This window comes from Schistocerca serialis, chromosome 3 (assembly GCF_023864345.2).
Source record: "Schistocerca serialis cubense isolate TAMUIC-IGC-003099 chromosome 3, iqSchSeri2.2, whole genome shotgun sequence".
Lineage (NCBI taxonomy): Eukaryota > Metazoa > Arthropoda > Insecta > Orthoptera > Acrididae > Schistocerca > Schistocerca serialis.
In genome coordinates this window covers 281940876-281962409 of record NC_064640.1, presented here as the reverse complement: position 1 = coordinate 281962409, position 21534 = coordinate 281940876, and the positions used below count along the sequence as shown (strand labels likewise).

The window sequence follows — 21534 nt, the reverse complement described above, 5'->3', positions numbered from 1 at the left end:
ATACTCCCACAGTTACTAGCTTATAGCATAGAGAATGCTAGAGTGGAGGTAATAGCATTACATGATTTGTGTCAGTGCTGTGTGGCTGTGCCAACTGCAGCACGACGTCGACAGCTGCCATTAAGTTTCGTGCCGTCCTCTGGAGAAATGACTGCTGACGGTAGTATGCCTCAGTGACCATGGGCGCCTACGTCACAGGGGCTATCAATCTCCCTTAAAACTCCAACTCCACCACTCCATTTGCTGTGGAATAAGTTATGAAACGGAGTTCATTGTTTACAGTAAAATAAGTCAGACAGATTGGAATTTGGGATGTGCGATTCTTAAATGAAACAGGTCGGCTTGCACAATTACTTCATGAATTCCATTCGCATAAGCTACACTAATCAGCCACATTATTATGACCGCCTGCCTAATAGTCAGTATGTCCACCTTTGGCACAGATTACAGAGGCGACGCGTCGGGCATGGCAGCAATGACGCCTTGGTAGGTCTCTGGATGGAGGTGGCACCACGTATGCAAGCAACATGTCATTTTATTCCCGTAAATTCCGGGAAGGGGGGCGATGAGCTCTGACGCCATGTTCAATCACATCCCAGATGAGTTCGATTGGGTTCAGATCTGTTGAGTTGGGGGGGGGAGGGGGGGCAGCTGGTACACGCCACTGTATTCTTACAAGGGAACCTCCCCATCGCACCCCCCTCAGATTTAGTTATAAGTTGGCACAGTGGATAGGCCTTGATAAACTGAACACAGATCAATTGAGAAAACAGGAAGAAGTTGTGTGGAACTGTGAAAAAATAAGCAAAATATACAAACTGAGTATTCCATGGGCCACATAGGCAACATCATGGACAATTTCAGTTCAGGAGCGCCGTGGTCCCGTGGTAGCGTGAGCAGCTGCGAAACGACAAGTCCTTGGTTCAAGTCTTCCCTCGAGTGAAAATTTTACTTTCTTTATTTTTGCATATTTATTATCTGTCCGTTCGTTCATTGACGTCTCTGTTCACTGTAATAAGTTTAGTGTCTGTGTTTTGCGACCGCATCGCAAAACCGTGCGATTAGTAGACGAAAGGACGTGCCTCTCCAATGGGAACCGAAAACATTTGATCGCAAGGTCATAGATCAACCGATTCCTCCACAGGAAAACACATCTGATATATTCTATACGACACTGGTGACGGCATGTGCGTCACATGACAGGAATATGTTGTCGACCCACCTAACTTGTACACTTGGCGCGTGGGTAAAAAGATTCTTCTACCTTGCCCGATTTAGGTTTTCTTGTGGATGTGATAATCACTCCCAAAAAAGTGATGAAAACATAAGAGTTTGTCACATAAACTAAAAATAAAAAATTAAATTTTTCACTCGATGGAAGATTTGAGCCAAGGACGTTTCGTTCCGCAGCTGCTCACGTTACCACGAGACCACGGCGCTCCTCCGTTGCCACTGTCCTTGATGTTGCCTATCTTCCCATGAAGTACTCAGTTTGTATATTTTGCTTATTTTTTCACAGTTCCACACAACTTCTTCCTGTTTTCTCAATTGATCTGTGTTCAGTTTTTCAAGGCCTATCCACTGTGCCAACTTATAACTAAATCTGAGGGGGGTGCGATGGGGAGGTTCCCTTGTTAGAACCACACTCCTGGGTTTGTGAGTTGGCGCATTATCTTGTTAAAAAATGCCACTGCCTTCGGGAAACTTGATCGTCATGAAGGGGTGTACGTGGTCTGCAACCAATGTACGATACGTTTTGGCCGTCATGGTGCCTTTTACGAGCTCCACTGGAGCAATGGATGCCCATGTGAATGTTCCCTAGAGCATAATGGAGCCGCCGCCAACTTGTCTCCGTCCCACAGTACAGGTGTCAAGGAGCTGTTCCCTGGAAGACGACGGATTCGCGTCCACCCATCGACATTATAAAGAAGGTATCAGTCTTAGTTGCCGGTGTCGTGGTGTTAACATAGGCTAATGCGTGGGTCTTCGGCTAGGGACGTCCATCGTTAAGGCTGTATGGTGCACTGTGTGTTCAGACACAGCATACAGCATACAGTCTAATGTTAGTTCCGCCACAGTTCGCCGCCTGTCCTGTTTTATCAGTCTACCCAGCCTTCAAAAAATCGTTCAAATGGCTCTGAGCACTATGCGACTTAACTTCTGAGGTCATCAGTCGCCTAGAACTTAGAACTAATTAAACCTAACTAACCTAAAGACATCACACACATCCATTCCCGAGGCAGGATTCAAACTTGCGACCGGAGCGGTCGCTCGGCTCACCCAGCCTTCGACGTCCTACATTTGTAATGAGGGGTGGCCGCCCAACCCCACTACGTCTGGTCATAGTTTTACCTTGATTTCGCCACGTGTTGAAGACACTCACCGCAGCACTCCTCGAACATCCCAAAAGTCGTCCAGTTCCCGAAATGCTTGCGCCGAGCCTCCGGGCCATCACACTCTGCCCTCGGTCAGACTCAGGTAGGTCACGCGCCTTCCCCATTTTACACACGGAGAGCACGCTCACTGATACTATACTGAACACCCAAAGAAACTACACCAATGATCTCTATACAACCTGGATGCAGAAGCCTGGTCTCTAAGTACAGAACTGCAGCCTGTCTAATTCGACAAGTTCCTGTTTTCTTGTAAAGTTATGACTGTGTTCATGAATTTCTATAAACTCTCTGTACTTGTGGATATGATAATGTAACGTTTTCGATACGACGCTCGTCTCACTGAATTTTATTTCATGCTTACTCTCTTGGTACATATGTACTAGGCGCGCTCTCCAGTTCTGTTTGAAGTTCGCCACCACACCTTCGAAGACGTCTCCCGCAGCCAGAGACGAAACGTTAGGGGAGCGTTTTACATATCGAACATGGCCCGTCCGCCCGGAAACTATACGTGAAGTTAACACCGGCCGTGAAAGCCTACACCGTATGATCTAACGTCCAGCACCATAAACTACCACCATTATCATTACAGACACGCTCCTGCGAGAGAAATGCACTTCATGCTGACATACCAGAAGACCAGTTCACCCGCCACCATAGGGGTCACGCACCCGACCCCTACACTACTAAACTACTGGCCATTAAAATTGCTACACCAAAAAGAAATGCTGATGTTAAACAGGTATTCATTGTACAAATATATTATACTAGAAGTGACATGTGATTACTTTTCACGCAATTTGGCTGCATAGATCCTGAGAAATCAGTATTCAGAACAACCACCTCTGGCTTTAATAACGGCCTTGATACGCCTGGGTAATGAGTCAAACATAGCTTGGATGGCGTGTACAGGCACAGCTGCCCATGCAGCTTCAACACGATACCACAATTCATCAAGAGTAGTGACTGGCGTATTGTGACGAGCCAGTTGCTCAGCCACCATTGACCACACGTTTTCAATTGATGAGAGATCTGGAGAATGTGCTCGCCAGGGCAGCAGTCGAACATTTTCTGTATACAGAAAGGCCCGTATAGGACCTGCAACATGCGGTCGTGCATTATCCTGCTGAAATGTAGGGTTTCACAGGGATCGAATGAAGGGTACAGCCACGGGTCGTAACACATCTGAAATGTAATGTCCACTGTTCAAAGTGCCGTCAATGCGAACAAGAGGTGACCGAGACGTGTAACCAATGGCACACCATACCATCACGCCGGGTGATACGCCAGATGGCGATGACGAATACACGCTTCCAGTGTGCGTTCACCGCGATGTCGCCAAACACGGATGCGACCATCGTGATGCTGTAAATAGAACCTGGATTCATCCGAAAAGACGACGTTTTGCCATTCGTGCATCCACGTTCGTCGTTGAGCACACCATCGCAGGTGCTCCCGTCTGTGATGCAGCGTCAAGGGTAACCGCAGCCACGGTCTCAGAGCTGATAGTCCATGCTGCTGCAATCGTCGTCGAACTGTTCGTGCAGATGGTTGTTGTCTTGCAAACGTCCCCATCTGTTGACTCAGGGATCGAGACGTGGCTGCACGATCCGCTACAGCCATGCGGATAAGATGCCTGTCAAAAAAAAAAAAAAAAAAAAAAAAAAAAAAAAAAGGTTCAAATGGCTCTGAGCACTATGGGACTCAACTGCTGTGGTCATAGGTCCCCTAGAACTTAGAATTACTTAAACCTAAGTAACCTAAGGACATCACACACATCCATGCCCGAGGCAGGATTCGAACCTGCGACCGTAGCAACAGCGCGGTTCCGGACTGAAGCGCCTAGAACCGCTCGGTCAGAGCGGCTGGCTAAAATTTCTGTATTTGTTATATTCTGGTGTAGCTGTTTTCATGGGCACCGGCGTATGTTTGCTCAGAATCGCTGGAAAACAGCTATGTGAAATTGTATATTCCATTGCACTCACACGAGAAAGTGTTGATGCGGAGGGGTACTGACCGAGCCTGCCGGTGGTGAAGCCGTCTGCTCGGCGCAGCTGGTGGACGCGCAGGCTGAGCAGCGGCCGCAGCACGCCGGTGGTCTGCAGCAGCGCCACCGTCTGCCGGTTGATGGCCTCCGCCGCCGCCTCCAGCGCCGCGCGTCGCTCCGCCAGTCCGCTCTCACCCTCCTCCAGCAACGCCACTGCACAAGCCACACGTTCCTTGTTACACTGCACCCTGTTCCCAGACCAGTTACCAGCGCTGGACCTCTACCGTGTCAAAAAATTTCGTACTTAGTGTGTTGTTAAGCTTAGCGCAGCGACGCGGAGACGTCACAGAATAACAGAAGGCATCTATTGTGTCTGTGCGCGTCCATGACCACGCCGAGAATGAAGTTGCCCGATTTGTTGGAGTATCAACGCGGACACTCCAACGTGTGAACAAGAAATGGAGTACCAGTCTTAACCAAACAATAAGGCGTAGGAACACTGATCGTAAAAATAGATTCCAACCAACTGAGACTGCACACGAGTGTAACACCACGACAGTCAGTTTAAAAACGCACAGGAATTGCTGTTGTCAAGGTGTGTACATCTACATCTACATGAATACTCTGCGCCTGACAGTTAAGTGCCTAACTGAGGGTTCATCGAACCACTTTCATACAATTTCTCTAACCTTCACTCTCTAACAGCGCATGAGAAAAAGAAGATTTAAATTTTTCCGTGCGAGTTCTGAGTTCTCTTATTTTATTACGAAGATCATTCCTCCCTAAGTAGGAGTCGGCCAACAAAATATTTTTGCACTCGGAGGGGAACTTTGGAGATTGAAATATCGTGAAAAGGCCTCGAAAAACTCAACTGTTTTAAAGATTGCCGCCCCAATTCACGTATAATATGAGTAACACTTTCTCCGCTGTTTCTCCGTACTGCAAAACAAGCTGCACTTCCTTGAACTTTTTCAGTGTCATCCGTCATTCCTATATGGTAAGGATCCCATACTGCACGGTAGTACTCTAGCAGGAGACAGACAAGCCAAGTGTAGACCGTCTCCTTAGCAGACATGTTACATCTTCTAAGTGTCCCGCCAATAAAACACAGCCTTTGGTTTGCCTTCCCCACAAAATTATCTATGTGAGCATTCCAATTACAGTTGTTCGTAATTGTAAATCCTAAGTATTTACTTGAAATGACAACCTTTATATTTGTGTGATACGCCAGCCGCTGTGGCCGAGCATTTCTAGGCACTTCAGTCCGGAACCGTGCGACTGGTACGGTGGCAAATTCGAATCCTGCCTCGGTCATGGATGTGTGTGATGTCCTTAGGTTAGCTAGGCTTAAGTAGTTCTAAGTTCTAGGGGACTGATGAACTCAGATGTTAAGTCCCACAGTGCTCAGAGCCATTTGATTGTTTTGTGCGATTTGTCGTGTAACCGAAATTTAGCGGATTTCTTTAAGTACTCATGTGGATGACATCTCAGTTTTCATTATTTAGCGTTAATTACCACTTTTTTGTCCAAATCATTTTACAATTTGTTCTGACCTTCTGATGACTTTACTAGACGTTAAGTGACAGCATCACCTGGAAACATTCTAAGAGGGCTACTCAGTTTGCTTCCTATATCGTTCATATAGATAAGGAACAGCAGAGGGCCTATACCTCTTCCACAGAAAACGCCAAAAATCACTTCTGTTCTACTCGATGAATTCCCGTCAGTTATTACGAACTTTGACCTTTCTGACAGGAAATTATGATTCCAGTCGCAGAGCTGTGGTGATACTCCGTAGGCACGCAATGTGATTAGAAGTCGTTTGTGAGGAACGGTATCAAAAGCCTTTCAGAAATCTAGAAATACGAAATCCGTTTGAGATTCCTGTCGATAGCAATCATTTCTTCGTGAGAATAGAGAGCTAGTTGTGTTACACAAGAACTTTATTTTCTGAATCCATACTGACTGTGTGTCAACAGATCATTTGCCACGAGGTAATTCATAATGTTGAACACCATATACGTTCCAGAATCGTACTACAAATCGACGTCAGTGGTGTAGGTCTGTAATTCATTAGATGTCTTCTATTTCCTTTCGTGAGAACTGGTATGACCTGCGAAACTTTCCTGTCTTTTGGTACGGATGCTTCGTAGAGCGAGTGATTGTATATGGCTGTTAAGTACGGAGCTATTATATCAGCATACGCTGAAAAGAATCTAATTGGTATACAACCTGGATCGGAACACTTAGCTTGAGTAAGTGATTTAATCTGCTTCGCGACACTGTGGACATCTACTGCTAAGTTCTCATACTGGTAGCATTTCCGGATTCGAATTTGAGAATATTTACTTCGTTGTCTTTGGTAAAGAAATTTCGGAAACTTGTTTTTAGTAACTCCGCATTAGTGGCACTGTCATTGGTAATATTACCGTTCCTACTGCGTAGTAAACCTATTGATTGTGTCTTGCCACTGGTGTACTTTGCAATACGACCATAACCTCTTTGAATTTTTTGTCAGTTTTCGAGACAGTGTTTCACTATCGAACCTCCTCATTGAAGTTCGCGTTAAATTTCGAGATTCTGTAAAACTTCACCTATCTTTTAAATTTGGCATATATTTTTGGTAGCTTCTAGAATAGCTTACTGGCCTATTTTCTGTGCCATGGAGGGGAGGGGGTCAGTTCCGTCTCTTATTAATTTATTTGGTATAAATCACTCTAATGCTGTCGATATTACTTCTTTGAACTTAAGTCATCCTTGTTCTACAATTTTAGTTAGTTCGGAAGGGATGGAAGCTGTCTCTTACGAAGACGTCAAGCGAATTTAGTTCTGACTTTTTAAATAGATGAGTTTGATTTTAGTAGGTTTGGATTTTACGGTATTCAATCTGTCCACTAATCGGTCTCTGTATCCGCCATAATGCTCCCTGTTTGCTCGGGAGTATTTGTCGCTAAGAGGTCGAGTATGTTTTTGCAACCATTCACACTTCGAGTGGACACCTGAACTAACTGTTCAAATTTATTTTCTGAGAAAGCGATTAGTGCGAGTTCGGACAATATTTATGTGTACCACCGACTTTAAAAATTATTTTCGTCAACATGTCGAGGGTAAGTTGACGTCATCATCATGTAGCTCCATCTCAAACAAGTTACGAACAAAAATTTCCAAGGGAACTGTATGCAATGGACATTTGGAGTCGAGCACCTCACAAAATGCCTAATAACATGGTACCTGGATAGAAGTTGTTTTGAATAGGTAGTGTGTGCCGAGAAGTTGCCATTTAGCCACTTTTTACATGATGCAAGACCTCTGGTGTACTGATGGCCAAATGAGACGATTACGTACACTGTTGTCTGCCAAGATGATAACAGCCTTGTTCACTGGGCTGTATGCATACTTTCCTGGCTTGAAAAACATTGAAGCACCGAATAACACGTCGACTGGCCTACTGAAATCGCCCGTTTTCAATCACATAGAAAACGTCTCGAATTATTTGGAATAGTGTGTGAAACGCAGGGATCAACATCCTAGGAATTTTGTTAGCTGTACGGGATTTAATCACCAGCGAATGGTTTACCTGGTATGGAGTACCTGTACACACTTGTGAGAACGTTATCGAGGCTAAGAGCGGGTTACCAGTACTAGTTTGAAGCCTCCCAGAGAAAGCTACTCTTTTCTCACGTGCGCTTACCTTTCCTGTATTGGAGTTAGTAACTGTTACACTTAAACATTTTTACTACGTTGACTCAAATGAAATGGTCGTATGGTATTACTAGTCGGGAGATCCCATCTACGGTTGTTGCGTCTTCTGGTGCAAGTCTTCCTATTTGACGCCATTTCGGCCATCAGCCTGTCTCTGTGGTGAAGATGAGATGTAATAATCAGGACAACACAATCACCCAGTCCCCGAGAAAAGAAAATCTCAGACCCAGCGGGGAATCAAATCTTTCTTTCTTTCTAGTTGCTTCTTCGTCATTTGTTTACTGCATTTTAGTGTGGATGTCACATGACACTTAACTTGCAACGATGAGAACCCTGTCCAGTTTGTATTACAGAGGATGACCAGTCCCCCGCCCGAACACGCTGAGATATTGTGCCAGCAACAACTAGACCACAAGCTGCGGTCTATAATGACCGCATGCACGAGCGTACAGCGGGGGATCGAAGGTTTATCGGTAATAATGGCTCTCGTTCGCTAGTCATATCACAGTTCCGTGGGCTCTCAGCAGCGGAAGATACACAGAAACACTTTACACAAGACGAAACTGGTGGCGGAAAACGAATCAGCTGCCAGATGCCATTAATTTCGAGCAACAACGCTCCTCGGCGGCAGAGTCACTAGGATAACAATGAGGTACCTCATTATTCTAAAACTATCATACATTGCAATTTGTGTCGATTCCCATCGTAACGTGTTCATGTTGGTGGTTATTTCGACTGAACTTCAAGATTTAATGACTTAACCGGTAATATTAATAACAATGGCAAACTTTTAGTAGAGGAAGCGATTATCTACAATGGACTGTTATCTATTTACGATTAAAACAATATGTAATCAAATATTTAAGAAAATGTGAGAAGAGAGTGATAGCTACGACACAATACAGAAAAAAATTATAGAGTTCTGCGTTTCACAGAACAATTATTTAAATAAAACTAAATTTTTAATATATACCGTTTTAAATCGATTTCAAAGTATAAAATAATTTCTCATAACCCCATACAGATTGCTAATCTCATACAAATAGTCCTGGAAATTTGTGAGTCTCCATTTTTCATAGCTATGAAAATACTTGTAAGATTTAAAACAAAAACGTAGATCATATGAAACGGATAATGGTAAGGGGGTGAACTATTGATGCATCACTCAGTAAGTAGTGTAACAGTAACAAGATGAACTACTCATGCATCAGTTACAGACTGTATGTACCCACATTTTTCTTTCTAAATCTTACAAGTATTTTCATATCTATTAAAAATTCAAAATCAGAAATTCTCAGGACTAAGTGTATGGGTTTAGGAATCAGTACGACGCTAGCAGGAATTATTATACCTTTTAGTCTGATTTAAAAACGCGTTTTATTAAAATTTAGTTTTACTTTAAATACTTAGCTGGAGATTTTCATCCTCGTACATGTGAAATTTTTCTATCGATTTTAAACATTTTGATGAGATTACAATAGAGACAAGTTGTAGGTTTCAGTTTCATTTCAGTTTCTCTTTACCTGAATCAACCAATATGTTGCTTACTTCTAAGTACATCTGGCGAAAAAAACGCGAAGGTAAAAATGAAAGAGATTCGAGCTCACATGAAGGCTTACCAGCAACTGCCTTTCTGTGAAGAAGAAAAGGGGGAAATGGCAATGGTACGCAAAGTACCCTCCGCCAGACACCAGACAAGAAAGCGAGATAATATCGCATTGTCACCCAGTTCTGAGCTATGTCTAAAATTGCAAGTCTCTAAATCGGGAAAGTTTAACATCAATTACAAAATTTTTACCGTACAGACAGACAAGAAAGCAACATTCATCTGTTCTTCGCTGTCTCTTTTCAGCTGTGCCTGTCCGTTAGCATACCACCTGGAATACATTCTGATGGAACCCACACAACACCTTGATCCTGCATGGTACCCGAGATGTCGAACGTTACCAGTCTTTCTCCGTTGCAGGGATGGTTTGGAACACTTCCACGACATCACTGCAGGTCTAGGGGTCTGCAAGAGCTATCAGGTAAATGGGAAATTCAGGAGTACTGGTGAAATATTCTAAAAAGTGAAATTTTGCTAACACTATGTTATCTACATTTTTCGGGTAAGTGACTTCAGTGGTGGAAGCAGTCACATGATTGACACATCAAATCTATTAGTAAACTTCGAGAGGACATATCAAGCAGTATGTCACCCCACAAAAATTAATTCTCGATAGTCATTGTCTGATTCTTACAGACCGATTATCTGAAGCTCTTTGGTCCCAATACGTTTTTCTCTGAATATTTTACCTACTTGACTACAGTCCATTGAGTTTGTCCACCCCCTGTTGGGCTTCATTGCACTAGGACTACGATATGCCGTAGACTTTGGGCGCTCGTTCGCTAGATCAGTGCACCATTATAATCTGCCAGAGTGGATCTACTCAGCCTAGTGTACCACAACCGTATACCCGTCGACTAACTTTTAACTTCATGACTTGCGTTTGATCTTTCATTACATATCATAAATAAAAGTCCCTGCCGCGTTTATCTGTCTGTATGCGAAGGCTAATTTCAGGCCACGTGGGAACAATTGTGCTGCTGTATGTACAGTGCAACATGCTCAGGCAGCCAAAATCAATGGCGTTTAGGAAGACCTGGAAGTAGCACATGGTAACAGTCTTTAGGCAGTGCAGTTTAATGGCTGCGCCTGGTCACTTTTCGCTAAATGTTCTTTGCGACTGAGGAGATGCAACAGGAAATGAAAATGGAGGTACATTCATCACTAACTGATGGCAAATGAGTAGGTGGCTTAAACCTCGTTGATACAAATGGGCTTATTGTCGTGTCGAAACCACAATAAAGTCCAAATTCGAAGGCAGCTTCGTCAATAAATTATAACACGTTTATTACTGACACCAACGTACAGCCAGAGACGAACTGAACTCCTGAATGGAGAGTGCTTTTATTAATACAAACATTGAATAATACAGAATATATTAACATTACAGGTTTCGAGAAGCTTCTAGGAACTAAATAACAAATAATTTCAGGTGTCCGGGCAGAATCTGCGATTCACATTATGCCAACCAAGGGTGGTATCCGTTATGCCGTATTGGAACAACGCAACTCCCGGAATTGCTCTCTCTCTCCTAAAGAAACAGCAACCCTCTGTTTCAGAAGTTCTCAATCGACCCGATTACAGCGTCCTGGGCCCATCTCTTGTGATACATCACAACGCTGAATGGTTTGCCACATAAATACGGTCAAAACTTATTGATGGCTCAAACAATTGCAAGGCACTTTTCTAAGATACGCAGTAGTTCACCTCAGACTTCGACCGTGCTCTGCAAGATTAAGATATCACCTTTTCAGTATCTTCCTGAGTTTGCACTAGAGCTGCACCTATAGATGTGTAGTTCTGTCTCGGCATTTTGTTAGCGCTCCCTCGAGTACAAGGAAAGATCTTTCTTGTACGTCGTTTCAGAAAAATTTGGTTTCTATCTACAGAAGTTCTTGCAAGGGGCGTGGCTTTGTACAAAAGTCTTTTATGAATTACCTATAGTATGAGCACATTCCAAGAAAATTTCTCAGGTCATGATTATTCCCGGGAGTCAGAAAATCAGTGACTGTTTTTTTTTTTTTTTTTTTTTCTCTCTGGATCGGGACTGATCCTACTGCCAATCACTAAGTGCCCCAAGATTTTTATTTTTTAGTGGGAAAAAAGCCACTTTTTCTTACTCAGGCGGAAGACTACAGTCTGAACAGAATTCAACGCCGTAGGAGGTGGCTTAGATGTTCCTAAAATGTCTGGGATAATATGACGATATCATCAATATAACAAAGACGTGTCGTCCGTTTAAGACGCCGAAGCAAGTTATCCATCTTACGTTCAAAGGTCGATGAAGTGTTACAGAGTCCAAACGGCATAAGTTTCAACTAATAGAGGCCATCTGCATTTACGAAGACAATCCTTTCCTAGTCAACCTTGACAACATCGATTTGTCAGTAGCCTCTCTGCATGTCCACAGCTGAAAAATGCTCACCTCCTTTCAAGCAGTCTAGAATGTCATCAGTGGGCTCAAAGGGTAGACATTATTTTTCGCGGGTCTTTTCAGCGAACAGCAGTCGTTTCAGAAACTGCCATATACCATACTTCTCCTTCACAAGATCGACAGAAAAGGACCAATGACTCCCTGAAACTTCACTGATTTCATCTTGCAGCATCTTCTTCACTACCACCGGGTCTATCCGTTGTTCATCCAGCGATACGCTATACAAACGCTGGCTAATCTGTGGATTATCTCCAGTGTTGATCCAGTATTTTACCAGTTCGTCGATTAGGTTAGATCCTATTGATAGTTCGATAGTAGCTTCCTCAACTTCGTTGTCTGTTGTGGTAGCGAGTACGGTTGTTCAGTGATGCCGCTAACCTCCCCCCCCCCCTGGTCTCCCCTATTCTCTTACCATTAAGGATGTTTTGTTGCTACTCGTAATAGAGTGTGATCCAAAGTTAACCTTGAAAAAAAACGAAATGAGTGAATGGTATCGCTGGCCATGGAACTCCTTCTGGAGTTTTCCGCCACTTGATGCCAGTGTTTCAAATTCACTCCACTTTAGCAACCTGCACGTCGATACCGATAAAAGATGATGACGACAACACACACACACACACACACACACACACACACACACACACACACACATGCGCGCGCGGGCGCGCAAACAGCTCCGATCGGAGAAAATCCCTGACGTAGCGACGAATCGAGCCTAAGGCCCTATGATCGAGAGTCAGTAGCGCTAACCGCAATTCCCTCAGCTGATGTCTAAAGCTCTCCTTGACCACTTAAATTGCTTGTGAGCGTGGCTGGCATGTAGATTTCCTTTGTGAGCCTGAGTAGCTTTCTGCACTCTACAAAACCTCCACAATTTACCTGAGCTGTTCTACTGCAGCCTGGAACTCGTCCCATTGATAACAGCGTGGAAACAACGTATTCACCACAAACAACTGCCGAGAGCAGTCTTTGTTATATGTGTGCTTGCTGAAATAACTACTCCAATCTGGAGCTTTGATCTTCCACTGTCCATGACTGCTTGTGATACCTGCAAGAAGTCGAATCTAAGAATAACTTTATGACTTAATTCTGCTAAAACGACAAATTGGTGGGGCTGTGAGCTGTCATTGATAGACATTCCTATAATACATTTTCTTGTCACCTGGAAATATTTCCCATTTATGGCCTTTAGCATAACCGCTTTCATAACAAATCACACAGTTTTTAACTATATATGACGGTAGTATCTGTTCCCGAAAGAACAGTTACCGTGGATGACCATGCAGCTTTGCTAGAAATGAAATGATAATTAAATAGACACCCTAGCTGCAAGCAGGCGTTGATACACTTCATTGGGGACATGTTGAAAATGTGTGCCCCGACCGGGACTCGAACCCGGGATCTCCTGCTTACATGGCAGAGCGTCTGCCATGTAAGCAGGAGATCCCGGGTTCGAGTCCCGGTCGGGGCACACATTTTCAACATGTCCCCAATGAAGTGTATCAACGCCTGCTTGCAGCTAGGGTGTCTATTTAATTATCATTTCAAATCACACAGTCTTCTTGAGCCGACAGCGATAAGCATTCAGCATTACAGAAAAGGAGGCCCAACAGTCGACTAGTGCCTGGACAGGTTGGCCATCGACGATAATGCCAGTGAGTGTTTGACATCTTGATGGCTGTCGTGCACTGAGGAGTTTCGTCTGTGACGGTCCGACTTCCATATATGGTCGTCTCACTTAGTTTTGCGGAATTTGGTGACTAGGCGAGCGGTTGGTATCTACGTACGGCGACGGGGGAACGGCCACAGCGTGTTTGGGATCAACTTTTGCCTTGGTAAAGCGGCTGGCTGCGTCCCACAGCTCGACTATAATCGTTTACAGTTCACTGTCGTCAATAGGACTGTTGTGGTGGTTGGCACCTAGCGGTATAATAGTCGCCGAACACTCGTCTCCTCTCTCTGCAATAGCGAATGTGTCCAGAGCCTCCACAGTGAAAACACATCAGCATGTAATTGTCGTTTCTTCTGCAGGCCATTGAACTTAGTAGAGGAGTTTGTTGTAACTGCCTTGGTTGGATGCTAAATTGTCGTTTGGGTTGCGAAAGCCGGCCGGGGTGGCCGAGCGGTTCTAGGCGCTACAGTCTGGAACCGCACGACCGCTACGGTCGCAGGTTCGAGTCTTGCCTCGGGCATGGATGTGTGTGATGTCCTTAGGTTAGTTAGGTTTACGTAGTTCTAAGTTCTAGGGGACTGATGACCTCAGAAGTTAAGTCCCATAGTGCTCAGAGCCATTTGAACCATTTTTTTTTGGGGGGGGGGGGGGGGAGGGGGGTTGCAACATTAAGTCTGAATTGGCTGAGTGTTCTTCGTAGGGAGTTCGACTAGTGTCGAAGATCGATACGCCTCTTATTTGATATTCTCTGTTACCTCCTTCCACATAGGGTCGAAATTCATAGGTGCTATCTCTTGTGTACTTGGTCCGACATTTCTGGCTGCCTACCACTAAACACTGTCTTGTCTTCCTATCTGGCATATGAGAGAGAGCAGCTTTTGGTGATCTTCTACAACTACCCTATGGACCATATTCAGCAGCAAGAAATACTTCCTTCGTCCGAATCTTTCCTATAGCACTTCCTCGATTCTCTGCCACCGCTTGATGAATTCCAGTCTCGTTCTGACATCCTTTGTTAAACAATTCTATCTATAGGACTGGGTCGTTCCCCCATAGTGTAGGGCCCTGTTCTTCAATTATTCTTCCGCTAACCGAGATTTCTGCTGATTGCCGCCAAAAGATTCCTTCAGTCTGACCTGGAATCTGCCCCAACTGATGAGCTACACTACGTTGTTCTCTAACCGCTACTGAGTAGTGCCATCCAAATAAAAGTACACATTTTCTCAATGCGTCACGTCATCGCACCTGTTGTATTTGGTGATTCTGTCGAAACCTTTCAGCCATTTCGGCGGCTCCTGTACAGCGTCACCGGAAAATACTGATGGATGCCTGATGTGCAGATAACTTAATGCTGTTTTGGAATCCATCTTTCTCTTGAATGTATGGATCTTAGGAAAGAGGTACTGCTTGTATACCTGAACCCGTCCATGCAGGCAACGGTTTTAACGTTGCCTAATTTGAGCCACGTATATGCAGTTTTTTTGATGTACCTGGGTCCCACACCAAACAATCACATGTCGAAACCACGATCAAATTCAAATCCGAAAGCAGGATCGTCCATAAAGTCTGACACTTAGCACTGCCAGTCCGTTTATTACGAACACCAACGCACAGCCACAATAGAGCTGAATATTCCAGAACGAACAACCATTACAAACATATGAGCTTTCGGGAACCTTCTGAAAATTACAAATACTGAATATGAAATAATTGCTAGTGGTAGAGTTTGCGCTGGCGACCGGAAGCACGCCAGCCAGCGATGCTGAAAATTATGCCTGACTGCATGCAGCACATTTCACGGCAATATAAATAAATTAATCAGGTCAGACAAGGAAATAGCATGGGTGACACGATTTATGCCTTCATTATCAAACCCCCTCTGTTTGAAAGGCAGCTGGATATGAAAATGAACATATTTCGAACGTCTTTCGGCGCTACAATTATTTTTAGATACGCGTTAGTCTTATAACAGTAAAACAATGCACAGCTTCACCAGTTCAGATACATGATCTCAGATCAATCAACTATACAAATAAACTGGAAATGGTTTTTAGTTGTTCTCAGATAGTGCACATTTGCAAGTGCAATTACAGGTTATTAACCTATAAAGTTCTAGGCAACTAAAGGACAGTTCTAACACTGTGAACTTTTGTTACGATGTTGTGACGTACGTGAAAAAGAATTTTAAAAAAGTCCACGGAAATGTGATCGAAAAGATCGTTATACACTCTAAGACAAATAACCGAAGCACCACGAAGGAATTACCAGAATGCGACGGAAATCGAATAGGATGACTAGTTCAAGAGAAAGAGCCTCACAAATTGAGCAAGTCAATAACGCGTTGGTCCACTTCTGGCCAATATGCAAGCAGTTATTCGGTTTGGCATTGACTGATAGAGATTTTGGATCTCTTCCTGAGGGATAGTGTTGGATAGTCAAAATCCCGAGATGGCTGGAGGGCCTTGCCCACGTGCTCGAAACATTCTGAATTGGCGAGAGAAGCCGGGCGCTGCGGCCGAGCGGTTCTAGGCGCTTCAGTCCGGAACCGCGCTGCTGCTACGGTCGCAGGTTCAAACATGCCTCGGGTATGGATGTGTGTGATGTCCTTAGATTAGTTAGGTTTAAGTAGTTCTAAGTTCTAGGGGACTGATGACATCAGAAATTAAGTCCCATAGCGCTCAGAGCCATTTGAACCAATTGGGGAGAGATCCGGTGACGTTGCTGGCTAAGGCAGGGTTTGGCAAGCGGAGGACAAGCAGTGGAAACTCTCGGACGGGCATTATCTTGCTGAAAAGAGGGCCGGATGGCTTACCATGATGCGTTACAAAACGGGGAGTAAGAATATCGTCGTCGTACCGCTCTGCAGTAAGGTTGTCGTGGATAAGAAGTAAAGGGGTCCCGCTATGAAAAGAAATGGCACCCTAGATCATCACTCGTGGTTGTTGGGTCGTATGGCGGGTTTTCAACCCATCGCTGTCCAGGACGTCTCCAAACATGTCTTCGCCCTGGGCTCTCATTGATGAATAGAACTGTTTCAGTAACGGGTCCCGCTCCGAACTGAGTACCGACAACCAGCGAAGACGTATCTGGAAACGTTTTCCGACAGTGGTGTGATACCAACCTGATCATCACCCGCCATACCGTCCGACAACCAGGAGTGATGATCTGGGTGGCCACTTGTTTTCATAGCAGGACCACTTTGGTTGTCATCCGCGGCACCCTTACAGCACAGCAGTACGTCGACGATATTTTACGTCCCGTTTCTTGCATTTCATGCCAAACCATCATGGGCTTAGGTTTCAGCAAGTTAATACCCACCCGCACACGGCGAGAGTTTCTACTACTTGTCTTCATGCTTGCCAAACCTACCTTAGCCAGCCATGTCACCGGATCTCTCCCCAATTCAGAGCGTTTGCAGCAGTGTGGTTCAAAATGGTTCAAATGGCTCTAAGCACTATGGGACTTAACATCTGAGGTCGTCATCCCCATAGACTTAGAACTACTTAAGCCTAACTAACCTAAGGACATCACACACATCCATACCCGAGGCAGGATTCGAAGCTGCGACCGCAGTAGCAGCGCGGTTCCGGACTGAAACGCCTAGAATCGCTCGGCCACAGCGGCCGGCTTGCAGCATTGTGGGCAGGGCCCTCGAACCATCTCAGGATTTTGACGATTTGACACTCCAACTCGTCAGAGTTAGGCACGATATCCCTCAGAAGGACTTCCAACAGCTTTGTCAATCAATGCCAAGTCGAATAACTGCTTGCATAACGTCCAGAGGTGGACCAAAGCGTTATTGACTTCCTCAATTTGTGAGGCTCTTTCTCTTGAATTAGTCAGCCTATTCTTTTAAAACTGTAATAAATTGTTTGTCTGTACATGTACATCACATCTACCGATTTCCGTCCCATTGCGATTATTCCTTAGTGGTGGATCTTTCTGTCTTTCTTTTCTTTTTTTTTTTTGTCTTTCAGTGCATTCCAGTTGGATCAAGTACACTGATATGAAATAGCTTGAATCAGTTGAGATTTAACAAGTGGCACTGGGTGATATCAGTGAAATCCGTTCAGAAACGCTGAATCAACTTTGTAATAAATAAGTCGTGACATATGAAAGTGGAATAGGATACTGCGAGTCCACATAACATCTTTTCTTTATTTGTGTGTGAGGAATGTTTCCTGAAAGTTTGGCCGTACCTTTTTGTAACACTCTGTATGTTGCCCTCAGCTAAGGTTAAATTATCTGTGAAAACTGCATGAAAATTCGTCTAGTAGGTTTGGGGATTAGCATGTTCAAACAGACAGACTGAAAGACATGTCATTTCTAGATAAAACTTCAAATCAGTATATCCTTTTTCTGTGATTAGACTTTGATGAAATGAAGCCTATACGTTGCCCCAAGCTGCTAACAAGTTACCTGTGAAATTCCTGCGAAAATTCGTCCAATAGTTTGGGAGATATGCGTGTTGAAATAGACACGCAGACAGACACAACAGTTATACAGTTCTGTTATTAGGATAGATAAATGAAACCAGTATCACTCTCACAAAATTTCTTCCCAGTTTTAGCATGTCACAGATAGTGAACAGTGCAACCAGGGTAACAAGTCTGCACGCCTACGAAAGCCAAATATCAAAAATCAAGATATTTCAAGTGTGTTGTCAGCCCCTAGCTAGGACAAAATGTATGCAGAAAATCAGAAAGGTTTAAAATTCCCTGCTCTGTAAAGTATTCAAAAATATTCAAACTAAAGTTTGAGCAATCATTTCCTTATGTTTACTCATCAATAGCAATGATCAATAAAACAAACTTATAACCATAAAATTTTGCTAAAAAAATAGAATAATCGGGAATAAGAAGAATTTTAGTCATATCCGAAAAACAGCTTACAAAAAGAAGGTGAAGCATGAGTTCAGTAAAATAAAATTTTTAGTGAATTAACAGATTAGGAATAGATTAACATAGTAGTCCCTCAGGGCAGCATGTTAGGATCAATTTTGTTTTCGTTATACATCAATGACTTTCTATAAATGTTATACATAGGAAAAAATTCTTTTTACTGATGACATCAACATTACAGTCACAAATAATACACCATAACTCCTAATTGAGAAAGAAAATGAAATCATAAAGCATGGTTATAATTCGTGATCGGGAAATGAAGTTACACTAAACATAAAGAAAAGAAACAGTATGAATTTCTGCTTAAAGAAGAAAAATAATTCCGTAAGATTAAATGGGAATGAAAAGGTCACAGTTTACGTAGCAAACAGTTTTTTTTTAGGAATGAATACTTACTGTCACCTGAAGCTGAATAAACGTACAAATACACTAGCAAAGAAAATTGGCTAGTTACACCCTTAGAGACCTGCCGTCACTGTGTAACGGACAATGCCCTATAGTTACGTGCTACTTCTGTATGTACACCATTTTTAGCTGTGTAATGAATTTCTGGGAGCCCCATACACAAAACATGGATCCATTCCTCAAATTACAGAAAAGTTCTATTAGAATAATAACAAAAAATAGTAACCAAGATCCCAGTAAAGATGTGTTTAAACAGCTAGTGATTCTGAATGCACCATTTGAATACATATCCCAGCCTGTTACGCACGTCAAGAATAAATTACTTTCCTCCTTTTCTGGCACTCTAGAGTTAGACCCGGGGTCTGTTTTGGTCCCACCATCTATTCCTCGGTCTTCCCACAGCTTTCTTACGGTATGGTTTATAATCCACTGGCCTTATGGTGGCATATGAAGTACACGTTCTCTCCATTTTTCTTTGTACTGGAATACCTTTTGGGATATTGGTTGCATCCCTAATTTTTCCCTTATTAGTTCCTTTCTAGTTTTGTCTTGCTTAGCGCAGCCTTTCACAGATTTCAGACATTTCAAAATGGCTCTGAGCACTACGGGACTTATCTATCTATCTACATCTATCTACGTTTATACTCCGCAAGCCACCAAACGGTGTGTGGTGGAGGCCATCTGAGGTCATCAGTCCCCTAGAACTTAGAACTACTTAAACCTAATTTACCTAAGGACATCACACACATCCATGCCCGAGGCAGGATTCGATCTTGCGCCCGTAGCGGTCGCACGGTTTCGGACTGAAGCGCCTAGAACCGCTCGGCTACCGCGGCCGGCTCAGACATTTCATTTCTGATGGTTTTAGATGCGTAACATCCAGCTTTCCACCTGTGTAATAAATCGGAAACTCTCATGACTTTACATAATTTTAGCTGTGTTTCTTTCCTTCTTTTACTCTTAACTTTTCTCCTTGTTGTGCCACATATACGCTGGTATGTATTAGTTTTTTCTGTATACCATTATCTTGATCATATGGTATGTCACATCCCAACAGAAAGTACAATAGAAATTATCTCATGAACAGCAACATTCGTGATTACATTTATTAAAACAAACAGAAAACAGAAAAACAACATTTCTACATGGTAAATTGTGCTATGAAGTTCCCAAGGATTAAAGAGACAATTGAAATTAAAATATTTAAAAATTCTTGAACAAATGGTGCTCTGCAGCTTACCAATATTGGAAATACGTGATACATACGTACACACGTAAGCAACTCAATGGAGAGTACTTTTATTTATTTATAGATTTATTGCCAAACTAGTATTGGGAACACGTCCTTTGTTAGCAGCGTGTTATGTACTGGCTATATACTGGTTTCTTAGCTCATGCCAAAGACATTTGCCAATATCAGGTTTATAATTATGTAATTAGCCTGTCTACAAATTCATACCGTCAGTCGAGTCCATAGTGATACACGTAAGCCATGGCATCTGTCTTATGATCTGATGCTGGCCAGTGATGGCGAAAACCGGAAATTTAGTTTTGAAATTAATGCGATTATGCCACAAAATAAATTATTTTCAAAACAAATAATCTCTGTACGTATCTATTTCGACCGAAGTCGCTCTTTATAAAAGTTATCTGTTATGTTGTTCTGAGAATATATGCTCTTTCCTCACATATAATTTTGTTATGCAGAATTTTTAGCTCTAATTTGTATTGAAGATTTTATAGGGAACTGAGGAGTTATATGTTAAGAACATTTGTTCATCTATCCGTACAACCACTTTTGAAAGAGGTTAATTAAGGGAGCATTTTTCTTTTAAGAGGAGATCTGCAGCTATCGTCATTGTGATAGGTGAGAAGAGCATTCAGTTTTTTTTAATTGTATCTTCTTGTGCCGTGGATATCATTTGTACATGGTAATCTTGACTATAAATGAAAGGAACATTTAGATGCAATGGCTTTATTAGCACAGACGTTGTGTACTGATCTTCCCTACAAATATCGCTTCAGTTTGATGGCTGATCATACATGATGCGGCATTTCCTAGCACGAATTTTACCGAATTTACACTTGACATCAGATTCAGCGGTACATTCGGAGAATTTCTACAATAACAGCTGTTTCGAACTAGGGTACTTCCAACAGCGAATATTATATAACCCGCATTCCTGAAGCCGAATTTCAGTAGAACAATGTTCATCCATATGCTGCAAAGAATTATCACGGCTGCTACTCTGCGTAACAGCCCTGCATTCTTGTCATACCTATTTCCTGGAATGTCACCTGCTAAACATACAATGGGTTGCCACGGTCAATGACTGGATCATCACTCTCGCACTACAGCCAATACCACTGAAATTTGGGCAACGATAAAAGTTGTCCCTGAGTAATATACTCAAAGCCTAGTCGAAAACGA

The 21534-nt window shown here is 43.1% G+C and overlaps 1 protein-coding gene across 1 annotated transcript in view; it reads right to left on the bottom strand.

The window, feature by feature from the left end:
• Positions 1-21534, bottom strand: part of LOC126470788 (glutamate receptor ionotropic, kainate 2-like) — a 269284-nt gene that overhangs the window by 45512 nt on the left and 202238 nt on the right. The window contains exon 3 of the mRNA XM_050098798.1: positions 4411-4593. Within this exon, the coding sequence (XP_049954755.1) occupies positions 4411-4593 (183 nt within the window). The remainder of the gene's footprint in view (positions 1-4410; positions 4594-21534) is intronic.